At 42.3% G+C, this 20142-nt stretch overlaps 1 protein-coding gene across 1 annotated transcript; it reads right to left on the bottom strand.

The window, feature by feature from the left end:
* Positions 1-332: 332 nt before the first annotated feature.
* On the bottom strand, positions 333-18648 carry nectin3a (nectin cell adhesion molecule 3a). The gene is made up of 6 exons (XM_062419875.1): positions 18567-18648; positions 13608-13955; positions 6706-7005; positions 4488-4605; positions 3006-3157; positions 333-988 (listed from the first exon to the last, which is right to left on the bottom strand). Exons 1-6 carry the CDS (start codon positions 18646-18648, stop codon positions 333-335), a joined length of 1656 nt encoding a protein of 551 aa, XP_062275859.1.
* Positions 18649-20142: the final 1494 nt, after the last annotated feature.

Genomic DNA, 20142 nt, shown 5'->3' with positions numbered 1-20142 from the left:
GAATACAAAACCTCATTCACAACAGTTGAAACGTCACCATCTGCCGAGGCCACTTGAACCTGCGGAGATGATATCACTGAGGCGCTCCGGCTTATTTTGTAGCTCCGTGAAACGCTACAAAAACGGTAACACAATCCACAAACACGTCCTTAAGGTTAAGTGGTTACAATCAAGGCAGAGCAGTATTATTCAGAGAGCTCATTGTGAAACTGAGCTGAGAAATTGTATTCATCTGTTTACTGAAATGAAACAACCTTTAATGATACTTATATCTGTCACTTGTTTAAATTATTCTCAGTCATTTGTCCGTCCCCACCCCCCCATCGCTTTCCTCACACGTACCACTCCCTGCGTGAGATCACCGATCCATCCATGTGGGACACATAGTCGCTGTCTGTACCATTGTCATAGCAGTCCTCCGGGAGGTAGGGGGAGCCGTTGTTCACTATGGGGCTGTGCACTGGAGGTCCACAGGGGTGCATGTTTTGGTTGTTGTAGTGATCAGGGTAGTAGTTTCCCTCCGTGAGGCCCCTGTGGTTGTCCCCCCTGTCGACCCAGTCATCCCTATCCTTGTGTTCAGGGGTGTAGTCGGGGTAAATGATGTCTCCACCCAATTTGGGTTTCAGCTCCTGGCTGCCTTTGCTCGTCTTGTCCCCGTAAACCTCCTGCAGCTCGTGCGGCTGCAGCACGTCCAGCTGGGACTCCTTCTGCATGTCGGAGGGTCCCAGGTACTGTTTGGTGTAGTAGTCTCCTCTGAAGGTTCTGCGCTGTCGCATGAAGCAAACGCCGCCCAGGATCAGCAGGAGGATCAGGAACAGAACTCCACCCACCGCTCCACCCACTATAGTACCCAGGCTGCTGTCAGGTAAGGAGGCCAGGGTCGGGGAGGTAAACAGGGCTCTCTGCTGGTCTGCAGCGGTGCCAGTTCCAGAGGTGTCGTGCAGCAGGGATGCGGTGGTGCTGGGGGCGGCCGTGGTGGGGGGAGGATCTGCAGAGCAAACAAGTGATGAGATTAAACGAGAGAGGAAGGATGGCAGATGGAGTGAGAAGTCATAAAAAAAATATCCAGAGAAGAAAGACTGCACTTTATGTTCTGTAACGACTGACAAAGCAAGTGTGAATGGTTCTTAGATGAATTTATAACAACAGTGCGCGCTGTTAAAGCACAGACATGCCTCTCCTGAGAACCAAGAATCTGCTGAAATCTGCTGTAGAGCAAAAAGGGGGAAATGAGAGGGGCAAGAAAAGGTTAAGTGCTAAAAGTCATTGTGTGTGAGCATGAGAGAGACAAAGAGGGAATCAGAGAGAGATAGAAGGACAGAGGACATGCACTCACGAGCATCTGACTGAGTGTGATTAGCTCCCCCCTTACTTTCCAAACCTTGCTGTGGGGAAGTCATGTGAGAAGATGAAACACTGTGATCGATGTGTGGCTCCTGCATCTGATTTGTCCTCCGGTGGCCAGCGTTTGTGATAGCAGCCAGAGCCACTGATAGATGGGCTGTGCATAGCTCAAGGTCAGGATAAGTGTCTCCAATCTGACCTGCAGCCTCGGGGGCTGAGAGCAGCCTGACACCACTCGTCGATCTGTGCAACAGCACATCAAAGGCCTGACTACAAAGCAATATGACTCGCATTAACAGAGGTCTGCATCTCCGGCTTTTAGGTACTAGTTATCAAAACCGGAATCCCTGTAGAGCTGTAATGATTTCCACAATTTGTGTAACTGAGTAAGAATCTAATTACCTGCAATTATATACTGTGTGTGTGTGTGTGTGTGTGTGTGTGTGTGTGCCAATCCCACCCTGGAGGGGGGACATTTTAACCTCATGTAGGTTATGAGCATCTGCAAACATGTAGCTGATCACCGAAGAGGACCAGCAGCCAAAAACTACAATGCCACAGGGACAACTGGGAATCTGAAACAGCTACACCAAGCTGTCACAACAGGGGAGGGAATGTAGCTATACTCAACCTGGCTATCTCCATGGGGGAGGGAGGTGAGAGGCCGCATGCCCAAGTCTTAATATTTGACAAGAGAAGCAAGATAATTGCTCAGTGCAAGTCCTTCCTGGACAGGATGTCAGCTGTGCTTTCGTTTGGAGCGGGACTCCAAACCGGGCCTGTAAACAGATGGAGCCTGACAGCCCTTCTTTTTTTTTGGGGCTTCTCCAGCTCTTTCCTCTAGACAGTGCGAAACCAAAAGAACTGTGTGTGTTAGCTGAGAACGTGTCCAAAAGCAGCAGTTGCTTTGTTTGGAAAAGGATTAAAAGGAGCAGAGGAGAAATGAAAATAAAAAGATGTCGAGTTCTCAGGATCCACACCCTGACTTTACGATAATGAACTCAAGTAGCGAAGCATGGACAGACACAGGAAGCAGACGGGAGTTGTTTAGTATACTGTGAGTTTTCTGGTGAAGATTTGTGTCAATAAATCAGCAACATTGAACAAATGAGAGTTGGGAAAACTCCTTAAGATGATTGTGTGAGGTCCTCTGTCAGGCCTGTAGCTTTAATTTACAGTATGAAATGCTGCTTTAAGAGTAAAATTGACTGTTGAATAATACATTTTATGAGTTATATTCAAACTCCTGTGTACTGCAAATCTGCAAACACAATTCATTATATCCCTCTTTGAAACCTGACCTGAAAAAAAACAAAGAAAACAGCTACATCGGTGCTGAACCAGCAGGGGTAAACACTCTATTCCTTATCTGAAAAATCTAATGTTTCCAAAACCACAACACTGGAAACGTTTGGTACTGATACTCTTCATCTGCACTCTGTGCTTCTCTGTTGCCAGGAATGTGTGAAAGTGGATCTGGGCAGGGAAATTTATATGGAGGCTTAACTCTGCTAGAAGTGTTGAACTGAGGGCGATCGTACTGAGAGGGTAACCTTACATCAAATAGGCCCAATGAATGTCAAGAAGAACATGGAGATACATTAAAAATAATTTATGTGAATGAGCAGATGGTAAAAAAATGCAAGTGAATCAAAAAGTACCTTGAACCCAGAGGTTTACATTATGACTGCGGAGACCGATGTCATTTGTCACGTCACAGCGGTAAACTCCAGAATCATTGCGGTCCAAAGGGCGAGTGAACGCAAAGCTGTTGTTTGAGATCTCGACACCCTCGGGCATCACTCCATCCAACCTGTGCAGAAATGTTACATTACAGTGTGAAGAGCTGCATACAAAAACCGCAAAGTATAAACGTCATTGTGTTTTCATGTATGAGAAATCATTTCCAAAACACGAGTGAAAAACCAAACGTGACTTGCGGTGACATCACTGCTCTGCTGGTTCAGTTGGCCTGTTGCGACTATTATATGATCACATGACTGAGATAATTTGAGCTGACTGCACTTCCATCAGTCAAGTAAAAGCTTTCTACATGAACACAAGGTTTTAACATCTGGTGAGAAAAAAAGAAGGAAAATAAAGAGGTTGGCTCTCTAGACTTTACTGGTCCTGTCAGTTCAAATAAGACCACATTTCACATTTTCAAGGCAGGATGATGACAAAGAGCTGCCAATGGGACAGCGTTGCTCTGATGCATGAACTGTTTGGAATCTTTTATTTATAGCAGGGAGTCTTCCCGATGGGTGCAGCCGCGCATTCGACAGCTCCAGTGTCCAGGCTTCAAAGTTATGCTCGAGATAATTATAGACAGTCGCTTCCTTGCTGCTTAATTTAAGTTTGTTTAAACACAGTTGAGATCTGTGCAACTGGACCCAACAGCAGCTGATCTTTCATGTAATATTAATTATAACATTAGTCACTCAACAAATGTGCTTATTTGTTGATCAACAAAACAAATGCACACATACAGTAAAAGTGAAATATTCTCAAAAGTCAGGACTACAACTGGATCATGTACAAAAAAAATAACGTATTATCTCCAGGAAGTTGTATTTCAGTCCCCCAAATTTGTGCAACAGTAAGCAATAACTGGGACTCTCTGAAGAACGCAGCCTCTTAATCATGTTGTAGAGTTTTAGATATTTAGATGTAAGTAGCTGAGGTGTAAGGTGCAGCTCTGGATGGATTGTTCGAATAGTGCTGATTCATTGCATATCAAGTTGGTGAAACAGTGCCAGGTTTGTACTTTTACAGAGCATATGTCTTATTTTTAAGACACCCCCTTACAATTAAAACAATAGCAAACTAAATTTCAGCCTAGAAGAAGGAAATGAGCTACTCAGACCTTTAAAAATACATTAGGCTCTGAGTATTTCCAGTGAGAAGTTGAGGTTTTCCTTCTTCACTTCAATACAGTGAGGTTTGTTTTGGAGCCAACGCTGAGTCACCATTAGAGAAACAGCATCTAAAAGGCACTCCTGCTTTAGTTTTATGTGTCTGTGGTTACTCGAAATCACTGCAAGTTATGGATTCAAATCATAACACAGCTATCTCCTCACTTAAAGGACGAGGACAACTTCTCAGATTGTTACTCGAGCCGAAAGTCGTTGGGGGATACTGACCTGGTCCATGTGAAGCGATGGGCAGGTGGGTTGGCTTTGGCACCACAGATGAACTTTACATTTTCTTGTCCCACATACCAATTCTTATCATCTCCTGTTATTGATACCGTCGGTGCAACTGTAAAACAAATTTAAACAAAGGGTTAAAATGTTTTTTTTTTTAAAAATTGCATTATTTACAAAGAACCAAAACTTTTTTTTAAAGTCTGTTTTATTTTTTACCTGCTACAATAGTACACTACACACTATTTTTTCCAGAAGTTAAAACACTATGGACTTAATGATCAGCCATTGTGATGCAGGGCAGCCTGATGACAAATGAGCTTTTCCAGAAGGAACAAAGTGTGCATTATAAGCCCAGCAGCGATGATTTAAACAAAGGCTTTACAGGACTGCAGCAGGGTACAGGATCTGCTGGTGAACGCAAGCCAAGAGAACAAACGAATGACCCTGGGTCGGTGGAAAGTTAGAAAATGACAGACTCACTCAGGCAGTAGATGTACTGCAGCCAATAATAAACTCCACTGCTTCACCATGACAAAGAAAAAAAAACACAAGGAAGCAGGAGGACTCCTAAATGAACCCAACTTATGCCAATGTAATAAAACATGGCAAACACTGACTTAGATATCCAATTTTTTCATTTTGACTTCTCTGGAGTACAAATGAGGAACTCATTACTGCTCAGAGGAAGATGCCTCTGCTCATGTTGTCCACTGACCCTTTTCACACAGTTCAATGTTGAAATTGTGCTTCTTTTGCACTTAAAATCCCTTGCCTCTGCATTTGACATGATTTATTGAACTGGAAAGCCTCTCTTCCTATATTACCCCTGGTTTTTCTGCCTCTCCGTCCACTGCTCCCCAACCCCACCCCCCCACAGCCTCCTGCTACTTGTGTTGCTGCTGAGCCCTGATCAATATTTCATAAAATACCTTCATTAGCCTGCACTCACACAGTCCAAACAGGGGCTAAGCCTTACTACCACTCGCCAGGGAAGTATGCATCAATGATTATAATATTAAGATGAGTCTTAAATGGCTCTTTTATGGGTGAGGGAGGAGAGCTAGTGAGCAGCTATTCATAAATCAAGCTATCAGCATGGGTTAATATCGCTGTTAGATATACTGTGCCTCTCTTAGGGCTGACAAGCTTTTAGAGCTTTAATAATCATTATGTTGTTAGATATTGTGATCACGAGTATACATCTTGGTTATTTCAGGAACTAAATTATTTTGCTTTGTTTTTGACTTATAAAAGTGAAAATTCAAAACTTGATTAAAAATTGCAATAATGATTTCAATACACTGCATAACTGCACACAATGAGTTAAGCAGCCATTGTACTTAACCTAAAACAAAGTAGTGAAAAACTATTTGGTGCAGTTGGTGAAACATTGTGACGGGAGGATACCACAAAACCTTCTCAGACTGAGTTATATCTATTGAAACATTTTAAGTTGGAATTTAAAGGATACAATATTCTATATTTTTCCATTTGTCAACAAATCACATTTAAAGACCAAAAACAACAACGTCTTAGTCTGACCTTCAACATTACTTCCTCTGCTCTTTCTGTGGCACTCAGTCTGAACTCTTTTGTTCCTAAAGACATAAATCTTTATAAACTGGGCATGAATATATACTTTTATTTTAAACAAAACATTGCATTTGTTGTTTATTTGATGGGGACAGCAGGTCTAGTGTAATGCTGAGTATTAACAGTGTTAAGGTTCACTGTATTGAAGGAATATGTCCTATATATTCCACGATGTGGAAATAAGATTTCTTTCTAAAGCTTTCTTGTTCAGATTTGAATCCAAAAAACTGTGACTGTGATTTCAACCTCCCAAGGACTCGCAGCATTTTTAAATACTCCCTTTAATGTTTCCAATTTATTACATTATGAAAAGAACAACGCTGAGCAGAACGTCTTCCTCTGTACTTGGTGAAAAGCCAATTTGATCTTGAAATGTACTTTTTCCTAAAGCAATACATAAGAAATGTGAAATGTAGCACTTCATGTTGTGAGTCAGTTGTTTGGACATAAAAGGACTTACATCTGGCTTTAGGCACACAGGCATATTTAGTATGAGTAAGTTCAAGTCATTGTTGGTTTTGGTGTTTTCATGGAATTTGTTGACAATAAGAAAAACATATCACCAGCCTTATCCTATAATGTGTCAGAAAAGACAGGAACTGCATGATTCAGCACTCACAGTGAACATTTAGTGTGTAGGGTATGCTGAACTCTGTCTGCAGGGCCGGGTGCCGGACCACACAGTTGAGCTTCTTCCCCTGTGCGTAGCTCTGCGGCTGCCACATGTAGTGCACGTGTACTGTGGTGGTGCCGTTGGTCTCGTCCTGACTGTGCTTCTCGCTCCTCCCGTACAGCTCCGTTTCCCAGAACACCTCGGCGGCGGGGCGGCCACGCTCTGCTATGCAGGTGGCTACCAGCGACTCGTTCCCGCCGTCCAGCAGAGCCGTGGGGCCGGTGGATACATACACCTTTGGCTCCACTGTGTGAAGTGGAGCGGAGAGGAGATGAGACAGAGAGAAAAGAGGAGGGGAAGGGGGGGAGGGAATAACAGAATGGAGAAAAATAATAGGAAATGAATATTGATCTTGTTGTTTATATATATGAATAAATAATGTCCATCAGGCATGTAGAAAAGTATATGGACTAAAGGATGTGGCCTCAGTATACTTAACTGCCAGAGAGAGCAGATTGACTTCTTCCATTTCACATATATGCATTAAAAATTGATGAAGCATGCTATTCAATCATGTGGAGGCATTTCTCTTTGTTGTTGTGTGTCAACTGTCGAAGATATGTTGTGTTTGAGAAGGCATCTAATGGTCGTACTGTATGGATCTGACAAAAACGTATCAGTCCCTACAGTATGTATATAACTTTGGGGGAGGGGGGGCCTTTCACAGAACAGGATCCGAGGCGGTCAGCAGAGTGATGTGTTTGTATTTGACAGTTTGTTGCTGGAAGACGAGGAACAAAGTTACTGTACGCTTCTCAGTGCTTTAGAGCTGTGGTAATGTTACACTGGCTTCCTGAGAATAATAGCAGGTTTCGCCATAACGGAGAGGCAAAACAGATCCATGAAAGAGGGACGTGACCAAAGTAACGCAGCCCTCTCTACCTGTTGCACAAAGCAGTGAAACCATTTATCCTGTGATATAAACGAACGGGGGCCTGTTTAATAATCACAACCTGTCAGAAGTGATGCTTGGGGAAAGTCCAGCGAGACGAAAAAGGAAAAAGGACAGCCCAAATACAAAAGAGAGTCTGCCGAGGCCACAATGGAGAGGAAACGCAGTAAACTGGCTACACAGGTTACACAAGACACTGATACCAATATGTTTTTCCATTACTTCCACCACATGTCTAGATTCCTAGACTTTCCCTCTGGTCTCATGTTCATTTTTTCCTCTTTTCCTCTCTCTCCATCCCCTCTTAAAAAGAGCACTAACAGCTGTTCCACTTACTGGATTGGTGACAGTTTTAAAGGCGGCACGTGGAGGCACACACTGACCTAATCCACAAGACAAGGCCATCACCTTTAAGACATCTGCCACCCTCCTCCTCCCCCTGCCGAGCTCCCAACTACACATTCAAATAACTCCCGGCACCCCATTTCCCAAAAATAACCTGGCGTCTCCTGTATCCAGCACATGGGCGGGGACGTGGTCCTCAGTCATCCACCTCACATTCTTCACTCACTTCTCTTTGCCCCTCCTCACAGGCATCCGACTATAAACAGTAGCTGCACTATGTTGGGACGCGAGCTGGCTGAACCCTCCAAAAGACTAAATCAGAGAGACGTGTTAATTTGGAGTCGCTGTCAGGAAGGGAGGGGAGCGCTTTGGATGAGTGGAAATGCTTTAGGGGGGGAAAGGGTAACGATTTCCCTTCAGCGATCTGGCTGCATTGGCCCTTTCTCACCCACCCACACACACACTGCTCTACATATGCACACTAAACACTGACGTCAGAGCGGGACCCCCTGAGTGTTCAATAATTATACATCATATCTGGACATTTTTACTAAGAAATATATCAACTAAAGACCTATAAGACTGGCAGTTTTCATTATTTAAAGCAGTCACTTTAGCAGGTTGATTAATGGCAGTTTTGAAGTCAGCAGCCACATTTTTCCTTATAGGTTTTGGACACTGTGATGCACAAAGCTGGTGATGATAATAAACAAAGATTCAATGCTTTCAAGCACTAAAACAAGTTTTTTATTGAGAAAGCTGTTAACTAAGTCTTGCCTCATTAGCTGATAGTAAAGCATGAGAGTGTACAACATTGAATATAACTTGCTGTCACATTCTACACAGACACTGGGAACAAAAAGTCCAACATTATTTGACAAGATTGAAAAGAAAAATGAAACACTCTTCAGTTTTAAGCTTTCATGAGTAAGCAACTTTTGATATCTCTGCATGGCTAATTTCTCAATTTTATGACTTAGCAAAAAAAAAAAAGAAAACAAAAGAGGTGCATTATTGGTCACATGAATGAGCAGACAACTTTCAAAAAGAAAGAAGAAAATGAGGAGAAAGCTGTTCACAGTGTGATAATGAAGTTTGAATGCTTGAATTATCTACTTTTATTTTTTTACTTTTTACTATCAACATCAATCATTCAACTCAAAGTGTGTGCATGTTTTGTTTTTAAGAAAGTCGATAACTGCTCAGTACATTTCCCATTGACTTGTCAGCAGCATAAAACAAAAGGTCATTCAAATTCATTCACTATCCATCATACTTTCTTCATCTGCTTCCTTCCAATTGCTTACTGGTTGAGACTTTTGGCTCAAAAACTGTTGCACATTTCCTCCTTAACTGTTCCGTAAGTGCTTGGGCCTCTTTTCTTTTCTTTTTTTTAATCAGGAGATGTAGAAACAAAGGTGACAAAATAAAACAAGGAAGCTGTGAACCAATATATACACAGATGACAAGTTACAGGAAAAAACAACATAAAAAGTCTTAGTGAGGTGTTGAGTCACCACGTGCCGCCAGAGATGTGGAGACTGCGAAGGCCACAGCACATGATTCACATCACTTTCATACTCATTAAACCGCTCAGTGACCCATTGTGCCCTTGTGAAAGTAGCTTGAAACGTCAGAGGTTTATCATTTATTGCTATATTCTTTAATGTACTACATGTCCCTGTTGTGGGGAAACTGTACATGTGTGCTGAACTAATGCTGAACTCTGACCGCTGCCTTATATAAGGACGTATTTTCTTATGTGCTGTGTCCTGATAGGTTAAGCTCAACTTAGCTTGTCTTTTCAGATAGGTTAGTTGGCTAATGTACAGTGCATCCGGAAAGTATTCACACCCCTTCACTTCCCCCACATTTTGTTATGTTACAGCCTTATTCCAAAATGGATCACATTCCCTTTTTTCTCATCAATCTACACATAATACCCCATAATGACAAAGTGAAAAAGGTTTTTTAGAAATTCTTGCAAATTTGTTAAAAATAAAAAATATCGCTTGTACATAAGTATTCACACCCTTTGCTATGACACTCAAAATTGAGCTCAGGTGCATCCTGTTTCCGCTGATCATCCTTGAGATGTTTCTACAACTTGATTGGAGTCCACCTGTAGTAAATTCAATTGATTGGACATGATGGTGGTCCCACTGTTGACAGTGCATGTCAGAGCAGAAACCAAGCCATGAAATGAATTGTCTGTAGACCTCCGAGACAGGATTGCATTGAGGCACACATCTGGGGAAGGGTACAACAAAATGTCTGCAGCATTGAAGGTCCAGAAGAGCACAGTGGTCTCCATCATTCGTAAATGGAAGAAGTTTGGAACCACCAGGACTCTTCCTAGAGCTGGCCGCCCAACGGGACAAGCCTGAATGTCCTTGAGTGGCCCAGCCAGAGCCCAGACTTGAACCTGATTGAACATCTCTGGAAAGACCTGAAAATAGCTGTGCAGCAACGCTCCCCATCTAACCTGACAGAGCTTGAAAGGATCTGCAGAGAAGAATGGGAGAAATACCCCAAATACAGGTATGCCAAGCTTGTACCCAAGAAGACTTGAGGCTGTAATCGCTGGCAAGGGTGCCTCAACAAAGTACTGAGTAAAGGGTGTAAATACTTATGTACATGCAATATTTCTGTTTCTTATTTTTAATACATTTGCAAAAAATTCTAAAAGACCTTTTTCGCTTTGTCATTATGGGGTATTGTGTGTAGATGAGAGAAAAAAGGAATTGAATCCATTTTGGAATAAGGCTGTAACATAACAAAATGTTGGGAAAGTGAAGGGATGTGAATACTTTCCGGATGCACTGTATATTTTATATCTTATTTTAAGTTTTATGGGTACGGGTATGAATGTGTATGTGGTCATGGGTATGGGTGAGATGTGTGTGGGCTTGTGCTTGTGTTAGGTGTATATTTATTTTATATTTTATATATATAGCAGTAGGTCTGACAACCAATCCTGTAAGACTTTGTATCCTCAGGAACTACTAAAAAAAGCCATTGAACCTCTTACTTACCCCTGACTCATCTATTCATATATATTCATCTTCAACCCTCATTGCTTTTGTGTGCCTGTCTCTTGAGTTTTAAGTATTTGCAGGACATTTTCCACGACACCTTATGGATGGGGGTCTCTTCCATTGTCACCCAGGAAGAGACCACTCCCAGGTAGATATTTTTCATCATAACATAAAGGTCATCACTCAGAACAACTTTGTATTAATTTGCAGTGATCCCTCTCTCTAAGGGGACATGTGGATCCAAGCCACGCCAGCAAAATGTACCCCACAGCATAACAGAGCCACCGGATCCCCTCACTGTAGGGGGTCAAACATTCAGACCTTCGTTCTCTTGGTGTACTCGACACATGCCCTCTCCCCCTTGTCGATGGTGATGACTATATCACTTTTTTCCACATCTCTGTAGAACAGTGCCTGTCTTTTACACCATGAGCTCTCAAATGTGCATTCATCTTTGTAATGAGCGGTTTATGCACTGCAGCCCTATTATAATATCCCTCTCTGTGTAATTGTCAACTGTTCTTGCTGACACAGTCTGATCACAGCCTGCACTGACATCCTCATTCACCTGAGGAAGAGCTGCTCCTTTGCTTCTTCCTACATATCGCACTAATGCATGCGCACCGCTGTCATCAAATGTGCGCTGTCCACCACAATTTCTGACCCTATTTACTGATGTCTTTCCCATAGATATAAAGAGCAGATGTCACATTAGTCACTGTTCCTATTGAAGCAGCAGCCAGTTGAGCCTTTGTGACTGAAGCTCCTGCCATCAGTACCCCAACAATAAACCCTCTTTCTTAGATCTATTCCTCGAAATCAGTATCAACTGGGCCTGATCAGAATTTTTATACCTGTCACAGTGCATGTACCATGCAGTGCACCCGTGTGGAAGCATTTGTTATCATTCCAAGTGTCCTGTGATACGTTTTTAATTATTTGTATAGTTTTTAGGAAGTGTGATGTCCACTGCACCTATTAATTACAGTGATGTGTGTTGCGACTTAATTCCCAGATCAAAACTGTGAAATGAGCACAAACTAAATAACCGATGCGGGATGCCGCTGTTGCACCTCATTCTCTCTCTAAAACAGTCTTGTGAAAAAGATACGAGCAGAGATGAAGAAGCCACTTCTCATCGCAGCTTTGGGAACTTGAATCTGCTGAGTTGAGGTCTTGTAATTGTAAGAAAAATACCCTATGGGATAACCTAATTCCTACATGTAATGTATCAAATTGCCGAGAACATACATTTCTACTGTAATCACACCCTAATTACATCTGAATTGTGAAGAAAGCCTAAGCATGTGTTTGTGTATAGGTGTGTTAATGCGAAAAAAAAACACACCTGAGAAGCTGCTCAGAGAGGAGAGCAAGGTGTAATTGAACTCTTTGAGGTCCCAGACACTGTGGCTGTCGCAGCAGCACTTAATGTACCACTCATTAGTCATCAGAGTCTTCTTCGTTCTCTCGAGGGAGATGAGAAACTACTGCCTGCAGTGCAATCTCCTTCTATCAGCACTGCCTGAGAGCAATCCAACAACCATTCAGGTCTTGAAACATGCGCTGACCAGAGATAAAATTCGACGCTCGTGACTCTCAGAGAGGAGGAACTCTTACAGTGTCAGATATGAATGTGCACACGTCTTCACAGACTGTATAACTTCACGTTTGTAATACCTGGAGGAAAATAATAGTTTTCACTCATACAAGTAGCAATAATTAAAGTCTTTTTATGTATTTATTAAATATGGTGGCCTAGTTTTCTTGGCTTTTCGTCAGGGTTATCACAGAAAGGAAATGCTAAATACCCCAAAGTATAGTATTTTTTTATTGCATATTTGTTAAGCTGCAGAGTGCACCATCTGCTCCTTCATTGCTCCTGAGAGCTTTACAAATGCTGATTACACAGCCTGAGATGGATGACAACTTTTCAAGTTTAGCGACAACTGCTGGGGCCGAGGATAGAGAGCAACAACCTTCACTACCTAAAGGGAAACATCTGCGTATTGTAGAATTAAGAACAGCACTACATATGAAACTTTTCCCATGCAGCCTGATTGAATGCAACCAAATTTCATGAGAGTTACTGTGTATCACGCCCTACAATTAACTTGTTGTTGCATGCAACTTAGTTGCAATATGTTGGGACTGGTCGTACTTTCTGTTAATGTGTTTGGGAGAGGACATGCTGTAGACTGCATCTTGCATAAATACATAATGGGCCTTATTGAGGAAAGATGAAACATTTCTAAGAAGTTATAGTGACAAAAAAAAGGAGCGACTAAGCACTTTTTCAGAGTGATTGACGGGGGTGTGTGGGGGGTGAGTGAGATGAGTGGGACCATATTGCAAGATTGTGTACAGCTGCAGATTGCTACAGAGATTAAAATGTACTGTACTGTCTGACAAGGGAGTTATTTTAGAGCTAGGTGGATTCAGGCGGTATTATTCCTACACTTAAGTTTTGCTCAATCACAGCCTCAAATGTCCTGCTTTGAAACGTGAGATTAAAGACAGCATGAGAAAGCACTCAACACAATGAAGATGAGAGTGACACAGGTCTACTTTACCTATTACATTAACGTAGGCCGATGCTTGTGTATTTCCCAGAGGAAACGTCGCCACTTTGCAGGTGTAGGAGCCGACATCTGCAAAGCCAACTCCTTCAAGGACAATGGTGGCATCTCGTATGGAGGGGGAAACGAAGGAGATGCGCTTGGAGTACTCTTGAGAGATGGAGATTCCTAATTCGGGGTTGAACACTGCCAAGGTAATGGTGCCTGAAGGAAGACGACGTTCCCAGGAGCTCTGCGTGAGACTGAGGTTGGAGCCCACCTCTATCCTGCAGCCCAGTGTAATGTTCTTCCCCAGCACCGCGTCTACTTTCTCAGGAACAATCACCTGGTTACTGCTCACACCTGCTGGGAGAAAGGGACAGAGATTAGATTCAAATAAACAATGGGAACACCCCATTGTTGCAACTATAATTAAACTTGATTCAAAGATTACAGTTTTTGTTCTCTGGTGTCTTGCGGTGGAAGAAAATTGTCGGTGAATTAAAATCTAGATGACAGGAAAAAGGTCTGCTAAAGTTGTACTGCATTTTATAGTTTTTGCAAGAAAAACATGGAAATGTGATTTTTCTACATGAGAAAATCATGAAAGTGCTGCAAAAGTGCCTTTTTCTTTCACTCTCCTGCTCTACCATAATAGCTCCCTCCTGTAAAAGCTACAACCCCACTGAAGCAGACGTGCTAGCAACAGACGAGATGAAGTGAATGAGGGTGTAAAAAAAAACCTCTGCTTCTCATGAGCGTCACGTAGTCGAGGAGTGTCGTGTTGATGTTGGGAAATAGGAGAGTGGTGTATCCTCATGCGATGTGGTGCGTCTTAGTGGGATTACACGTGTTTTGTTATTACTAGAGCACTTCAGATAGCGCCAACTGAAAGAAACATAGACCAACAATATCTCAGTTTTTCTTTATAACAAACTCAAACTTTGATCCCTACATCAACGCGGCCGTCCAACATATATTTTCATTAAAGTTTTGATTATTTTTCTACAAGCTGCAGTCATGAAATCATTCCCATCACTCATCATTAATATTACAAGTCCTCCCAGAGTCACACTAACATCCATTATTTGTTTCAGACATGGATTGGATTCCTGGTTGGAAAAAAAATGGAGCAGACTTCATCTGTGCGCCACTCAGCTCTCCCTCTTAATTAGCAACACACATTCACCGCAGGACACTCAGACTCTCTCTCTCGCTAATTATCAGAGCACCTTTTAAGCAGGAAAACAAAAAAAACGGCCCTGGACTGAGATGAAACAAAACGTTGCAATTTGATGGTTTTATTCCTTCTTTTTATAAGGCCCTTAATTTATACCCGCCAACATTTAGGTCACAAAATATGGGAGGCTTTTTTTGGGTGGTGTAAAGGTTGGGGGGGAAGATAAAGTAAATGATCAAACCACCTGTTCTACATAAATATGGATAAACATGTTGAAAAACTAGATTTTCAACAGCTTTGCCTCCAGTATCCCATCCACTGTCAGTATATTTCACACAACCACTTATTTCAATAACAGGAAAGCTGTCTCTATGTAGCCTGAATGTTTATTTGACTTTGCCACGTATATCTTAAAATTTGGCAAATTCTTGTAAATTTCGCTGCTGGCTGAGACAAACCCTCCTCTCTCTAGCAGCGGTACCTGCAGGCAGGGACTCACATCAGCAGCAGAGGGAGGAGGATGGAAGACAGCAGGAAGGACTGCCTGCGCAGGGAGCAGCTGTGCACACGCCCCTAGAATCGGAGGTTGTGGTGACAGATGGGTTTAAATTTGTACGCCATGTGTGTAGATTGTGTTTCGCAGACGATCTGGCAACATGGGTAATGTCAGACAAACATGCAAAACTTTATGGATCAGCGTGTAAGAAGATTATTCATGATAAATGTTGAGGAGTTTCCCGGTCGGAAAGGCAAAAGGAGGAGGCAAAAATATGGGAGAAACCCTGTTGTCAGCTCTTCTTTAATTTGAGTTAAGCCCACTACAGTTTTTTTTGAGGATGATGACATTTACATTTTGTAGTAGACACGATATAGCGAAAAAAAACGCTTACGCTTTAACTTAAATAAAAAGAGAAAGAAAAAAACAACATTAAAAATGATGTCATTTCATGCTAATAATTTGTGGACTATATATTAAAGTTGATAGAGTAAAAAACAACAAGCTTGGTAGGAATGAATACTATATCTTGGAAAACTAACCTGAAATAAATCCTAAATTACAGGTTGTGTCTGCAACTGTGAAGGGAATAAAAAAATCCATCACAGGCTCAGTTTTTTTTTTTTTTTTTGTGTGTATGTGTGTGTGAGAGTACAATAACACAAATGAGTCATTGATAGAAACACTTCGATTTTAAAGTGGCTATATGAGGATTTACAACACCGGTCAAGACTAAATTGTAGAGTAAATTCACATTAAATCTAGTGAAAGCGTTTATTTTACATATAAAAGTGTAAAAAGGTTGATTTCATTCAAAATATTTAAACCATACATCTCAGTTTTCTTTGACATGGTTGCAGTTGGAGTAAACTATATTTGGGAGCTATAAATTTCCACTTTGTACGTAGTCTCGAATGTGTATGGAGTAAAGCTTATAAAAGTGGTCCGCTGGCTGATATTTTGAGTCTTTGGCATGAATGTGAGCGGTAAGCCACAGCAATGCTATCTTGGTTTGTGAGGAATATAGCCAAGGAGGCTGAGGCTCCCTGTGCTCCATTACGTCCCCTGTAATTTCAGTGATTACACACACACACACACACACACACACACACACACACACACACACACACACACACACACACACACACACACACACACACACACACACACACACACACACACACACACTCTCTCTCTCTCTCTTCCAAAAGTAAGGAATAAGTGTGTGATCATGCGTCTTAGACTCAGGCATTTTGTTTGAATGGCTGCTGGAACCTAAATGTATGTTGCATTGTGTTGTGAAGTTTCCTGCTGTGCTATAATACACGGGCAGGGTTTCCGCTAGAAAAGTTGTTAGACCCAAGGGGTGGAGATGGGGTGGAAGGGGTGTGTACGTGGGGGGTGTGCGGAGAGGGGGGTAGAGAGCATGAGCCTGAACTGAAGTTGTCACTAACTTCAGGGTTAACTCTCTTCAACTGGATGGTAAGCATGACTTTTGGGGAATTTGGATGACACGTTTTAGTTTTTTAAAAAGCGTCTCACAAATGCATTAAAAAATATTCCCTGATGCTTCGGCTCGGCTGGGAGTCAACGAAGACCCGGTGGGCCGCCGGGCATGTAATACACTGGTGGAAACCCTGCTGAGGCTTTCCTATTTGTTTCTTCCTCTGCTAGGCCTGACCCACATTTTCAAAATATTTTCCTTGTGCTTATTGAATTACTGTGCAAATTAATCCAGTACAGCTCCATACACTGTATTTAGGCTTTTAACCTATTTACCTAAAGTATTTAACCCGCACTGCCTAATATACCAGTCGTTTGGAAAAGACACATCTCAACACAATAATTCTGGGCTCCGTTTACATTCCCCCCCAGATCACTGATTCACGAGCCGGTCTAAAAAAAAGAAAAGAAAAAAGAAATCCTCACTGTGCCATAATGCGCTTTGCAGTGCATGTGTTGCCCTGTGTTTGTATTGCGTCTGCCAGAGTCCTTTGGGTGCGCTGGTGTGGGGGAGAATCAGGGTCAGAGAGCTGTGTGCGTTTTGCATTCTCCGCTTCACACCAATCTGACATGACTCGACAGCTGTTTGTTGTCACCTTACTATTTCACCTCCCTCGGTTATTCTGCTCTACAAAAAAAATAAACCAAAATTACACCGCGGTGACAAAAAAACTTGACTGCGAGATAAATATTTACAAATAGACTGTCTAATCAGAAGAGGAATACAAATGTAAGAATGAATATCTGCAGTAGATAGATGATACAGATCAGACACTGGTTGCCTGTGTAGTAAACTAACATGTTTGGCATGCGTGACATTGTGTTGATGCATGCAGATTGCAGACACGTGTCTCAGGCCGGGCTTCTCTCCCCCGAACATGCTCCGCATACTGCAGCTACCTGACACGACACTCCAAATGTTACCGTACGTAGTTTGTCTATCTCACTGTGTCAGCTTTCAGGCCTGTCAAAGCACACGGAGAAACTGAACTCCATCCATGCTATGTTCTGTTTGTTTTACAGTGAGTATTTGGGACTAAGTAGGAAAGCAGGGACAGAAAAAAAGGGGGGGTGGGGTGTGCTTACAGTGGACTCCACCCTTAACATTAGGGGAGGAGAGACAGATGGCCTCTGCATGGGATACCTACAGCCAGGAGGAGAGTGGGGAAACTTGGCACTGCGAGCAGAGACCATGAAGAACACGGCCAGCGCTCGCAAACTAGAGCACCGTGAAATATTATCTAAAATACTGCAGGCAAATGAAATGTAAGCAGTGCCTTAGAGAAAGTTATCATGCTGTTTCATAAAGGAAATAAACGTACAGCTGCAGAGCCGAGACATGAGCTCAGGACTGTCAATAGTTTGATTATTGGTTATTAGTCTTATCATGTTCAGAATTTAACAGGATTCACATGAAAACTGTATTTCGGTTTATGCTTCGTCACTGTTTGGATGTAACTCATTTAGTCGACTTAAATGTGACACCCTGCCCGCAAAAGAACAGGAACTGCCCTCCGCTGCAAAAGTTAACTGACTGAATAGGAGTGGGCTGCACTTTTGCCCCCATTTTCCTTGAGAAACCCGAGGAAAGAATGAACTCATGGGAAGGATATGCCTGCCCCTTTGAAGAAATGCTTCATATTTGTTTCTCTCCCTGCTGACATCACTAATTGCGACAAGCTGCTCGAAAAGACGCAATGCTAAAATCAAAACCTTCCTCTTTGCCTGGCAACTGGCTCAAACACTCCACGTCGGCCACTTGATGAGCCAAAATCTCCACCTACTCAGACCTGACCTAGCTTCAGCCCTGACCTCCCTAGAGGAGGAGGCTGTCTCCTGGCTAGAGATCCTCTCAGCGAGGCCTGCCTGCGGTGCATGTCAGGACTGCGTGAGACGAGACGGATTCGAGGCCAAAACATTCACAAGCTGCAACAAAATAGACAATATGTCATGTTCATGTAGACAAACTCCATGCATAGATTATCATGTCAAACAGCACTCACGAGGGACTGATCTAAAAAGACCTCACAGGAGAAGAATGCAGACATGAGATCTGTGCAGGAGGGAGTGTGGTTTAGAACTACAGCGAGAGGAAACGCTGAGTGCTCGGCATTCAGAAATGAATGAGGACACAAAGCCGGAAAATAGGGCGGCTATTGAGAGGAAACTCAGGCATATTGTGGATGGAGGGAAAAACTGTGTGAATGATCATTTTTACAAACTCATATCATTACAATGACAAGTAATGACAGTCTGACAGATGGTGCTGACCATGACTCAAAACCACTTTTAGAAGCACATACATGTAATATACACTTAATTTATAACGACTTTACATTTTCTGCATTTTATTTCTACTTTGATCGTCGTCGCTATTAGTTACAGTAACACTGCTCTAAAGCAACAGTTGAAATTTAGGAACATAGCAACAAAGCTACAACGAAGTCAAACCAGCCCAAAAAAATATGATCGGGCACGTTGTCGACAAGCAAACGGTTTAGTAGGATTATCTTAGCACACTTTTAATGTTAGTTATTACATTTCATAACACATGAATACTGGGTGTACTGGTACGCAGTGGGTCAAAGTTGGTGTATAACTTACAGAAGGTTTGGGTCACTATTTTACATTCAGCTTAGTTTTATCTCCTGAATAAATTTGGTTAACCAGGTGGTTTATTTAAAAGATCAATGTGTAAGAATTGGCTTCCTGATCCAAACAAATAGGTCATCTTTTTTAGCTGCGTGTGAGTCCTGTGTGTCAAATATAATGACAGTAAATCTTTTCATAATTCTATATAAATAGGGGGCAGCATATCACCCCCCTCTCCACACACACACACACACACACACACACACACACACACACACACACACACACACACACACACACACACACACACACACACACACACACACACACACACATTATCACTCACTGAATATACCGTAAAGCTTAATGATAACAGTGAACCTGTGCTATGGCATTGTTAAGATATGAAAATGCTATGGAAACATTAGAGACGGTGGTAAATTACAAATAAAGCTGTTGCACCACGGAGAAAAGTTACTACATAATTCTAACTAAATAGTTACACACATGCCCCCCCTGGCGTAGGTGAAAATCATCAAATGTCACAGAACTCACAAATGGTGAAACAACATGCACCATTTTTCATTAATTGATGCCATTTTTGCAACACAGTAAACCTTAAGAGACACAATTTATTGATATGATATTTCATTACTGACCCAGCTGATGTGCTACGATGCCACATGGTCAGCTTTCACATAGCTGCTGTGACCCAGTGCAGTTTGTCAGATCAGCTGAGACAAACAGCTGACGTCTCAGCCGGCCAGCGTCTGCAGCAG

The sequence above is a fragment of the Scomber scombrus genome, chromosome 5 (assembly GCF_963691925.1).
Source record: "Scomber scombrus chromosome 5, fScoSco1.1, whole genome shotgun sequence".
NCBI classification, from domain to species: Eukaryota; Metazoa; Chordata; class Actinopteri; order Scombriformes; family Scombridae; genus Scomber; species Scomber scombrus.
Note: the sequence above shows the minus strand (reverse complement) of the source record. Positions and strands in the feature narration are given on the sequence as shown.